Source organism: Morone saxatilis, unplaced genomic scaffold (genome assembly GCF_004916995.1).
Source record: "Morone saxatilis isolate NCDOM2014 unplaced genomic scaffold, NCSU_SB_2.0 Contig23, whole genome shotgun sequence".
NCBI lineage: Eukaryota > Metazoa > Chordata > Actinopteri > Moronidae > Morone > Morone saxatilis.
The window spans coordinates 1-2,784 of record NW_023339796.1 but is presented as its reverse complement, the minus strand read 5'-3'; the positions used below and the strand labels follow the sequence as shown (position 1 = coordinate 2,784).

At 40.6% G+C, this 2,784-nt stretch overlaps 1 protein-coding gene across 1 annotated transcript in view; it reads left to right on the top strand.

The window, feature by feature from the left end:
- The window catches only part of LOC118334379 (vacuolar protein sorting-associated protein 13C), a gene marked incomplete at its 3' end in the record, with an annotated part of 2,696 nt that extends 565 nt beyond the window's left edge, over positions 1-2,131 (top strand). Inside the window, exons 2-6 of the mRNA XM_035670282.1 lie at positions 342-593; positions 1,294-1,400; positions 1,538-1,712; positions 1,832-1,894; positions 1,990-2,131. Of these exons, the coding sequence (XP_035526175.1) occupies positions 342-593; positions 1,294-1,400; positions 1,538-1,712; positions 1,832-1,894; positions 1,990-2,131 (739 nt within the window). The remainder of the gene's footprint in view (positions 1-341; positions 594-1,293; positions 1,401-1,537; positions 1,713-1,831; positions 1,895-1,989) is intronic.
- Positions 2,132-2,784: the final 653 nt, after the last annotated feature.

Here is a 2,784-nt window from a genome sequence, read left to right as displayed (position 1 = left end):
TCCACCTCTGAATGGCTTAAAAAACAAAATGAAGGTTTTGGAGTGGTCTTGTCAGAGTCTGGACTAAATCCAATTGAGATGCTGTTGCATGACCTTAAACAGGCTGTGCATGCTCGAAAACCCTCCAATGTCCAATCGTCCATAGCGACGTGAAAGACAGTTATCCCATTTTTTTTACATTGGTTATCTTTGTCCAATATTAACATTTGTGACACATATGCAAAAAAATAAGAAATATAGCAAATACTTTTTCCCAGCACTGTGTATACATGTATTTGTATATATGAATGTGTACATTTTAACAGGATGTTTTTCTCTTCAGCACAGTTTGACCCTTACAGGGTCCTGTAGTATCAGTCAGATATCAATGTATCCGAATACTGATCTTTTTATATGTATTTATAATCGTCTGGTTGTGTGATCCATATGAACCTGTCAGTGATTGGTTGCTCGGTTTGTTTATAGTTTTTAAGCCGATCTTTGCTTCGGCTAAAATGTGCATCAACCCGACCGCTGAGCTGGAACTGAAAACCCCAAAAGCTAATCTGCACCTGGAGGTCCAGAACATCGCTATCGAGATGACCAAACCACAGGTGAAACAGACACACAGTTAAAACAGACACACAGGTGAGACAGACACACAGGTGAGACAGTAACAGCCTGCGTCCAGCAGGCTGCTGACAGTGGACATAGGAGAGGACGTTGGACCTCCGTCCAGACAACACGCAGGAAATAACTTAGAAACAACTTAATGTTTACAAGAAATAATTAACAATGTGTGGTAGACAGCAATTCTCCTCACTCACTAACTCTAACATAAAATATATGTAATATAAACTAATAATAACTTTAATAACATATAATATATAGAATATAGATAATGTATACTAATAATTACTAATAACATAATATGAACTGATAATAAGTCTAATAATATGTAAACTAATGAGTGTAAAACTGAGTGATTTTTGAATGGAGTCTGGTCATATTGAGGTTATTAGTTCAGTGAGTTCACAAACAGCTGCTGCTGATCTCAGGTCAGATCCAGTCAGACAGTTTCTGTGTTCTTACAGGACGTCAGTGAGGAGGAGCTGCTTCACTGTGGACCAGGACTCATTAGAGTTTAAAACCTATGTGGTCTAATGAGTCCCAGTCCACCTCAGGAAGTGGTCTGTGGAGTGGAGTGTGTCTCTGTGGTGATTTACATTGTATTTACAGGTTGATTCGAGCTGAAACCAGGTTTTATCCTTAATACTGTGCAGGTTTCTGATGTGTTAATGTGGTCCTCTGCAGTATCTAACCATGGTGGAGCTGCTGGAGTCCATTGACTGCATGGTGAAGAACGCCCCCTACAGGAAATTCAGACCTGACGTCTCAGTTCAGAGCAGCCCCAAACTCTGGTCAGTTAAACCTGAAACCAACAGTTTCTACTGAATCTGGTTTTAGAAAGATATTTGAGAGTGGTACTAGAGGACGAGCACCATAGGAGGAGCACAGGTACCATGTGAGACAGGATATGATGTTGTTTCTGTGCCAGGTGGAGGTACGCCTTCAACGGCATTATGGAGGTCCACATCAGACGCTGCAGTCACATGTGGTCCTGGTCCAACATCAAACAGCACAGAGAGAACCTGAAGGCCTACAAGACCGCCTACAAGACCAAACTGCTGAGCCAGAACAAGCCGAACCAGGACACGGAGCACAACATCCAGGTGACTCTTCTGAATGTACATGTATAATAGAATATCTGACAGTATGTTTATCAAGCAGACCACACTAGAGCTGATTGGTGTTTGGGTCTGACCTGCTGACTGCGGTCCGTCTGTTTCAGGATCTGGAGAAAGTTCTGGACGTATTCAACATCATGTTGGGCCGGCAGCAGGCCCAGATGGAGGTAAAGACAATGAAGACTGAGACCTGAGTTCAGTTTAATGATTCACCATTTTAACCCAACATGACCCTCTCCTCTTCCTCCTCTTCCTCCTCCAGGTCATCAGGTCAGGACAGAAGGTGGTGGGGAAGAAGGCGCCAGGGCAGAAGCAAGGAGGAGGTGGAGGTTTCTTCAGCAGCTTCTTTGGTAGAAAGGCCAAGAAGGAGGAGCAGGAGCCAGAGGAGAGCAAGGAGACAGAGAGTAAGTGAGACAACCAACAAGATCCAACTCTTCATCATCACTTTAACCTCTTAACGTATATACTTGTTGTCTGCATATAACGATAAGATATTGTTATATATATTATATTGTTATAGAGTTATTTTCTACAATGGAAGCAGATATTGAACAGAAGAGGAACTCCACACAATTTTTGTCTTGACCTTTTAAAAAGGATTCAAACCAGTTGAGTTTCACACAATTGCCTGATTGGGCAGAAAACATGGACTGCATCTTCCTTTGGTAAAAAGACAAAGTAAAAGAAAACCAATTAAACCGTGATTATTCTGAACCGTTATGTCGTTTGAGATCAAGCGTCTTTTGCTTTAGCTCATTAAAAAATGTAATTATTATTAACTGGTGCATCTACAAAATAGTTGGTAAGATATGTGACATATACAGTCAAGGCCGAAATTATTCATACCCCTGGCAAATTGTGACTTAGTTACTTTTATTCAACCAGCAGGTTTGTTTTTTTTTGACACAATGACACAGGCTTTTCCCAAAAGATAATAAGACGATGTACAAAATACATCATTATGGAAAAAATTATTTGTCTTTTATTTACATTTGAACAAAAAGTGGCATGTCCAAAATTATTCATACCCTTTGCAAACTGTCACAGTCTATGGGAA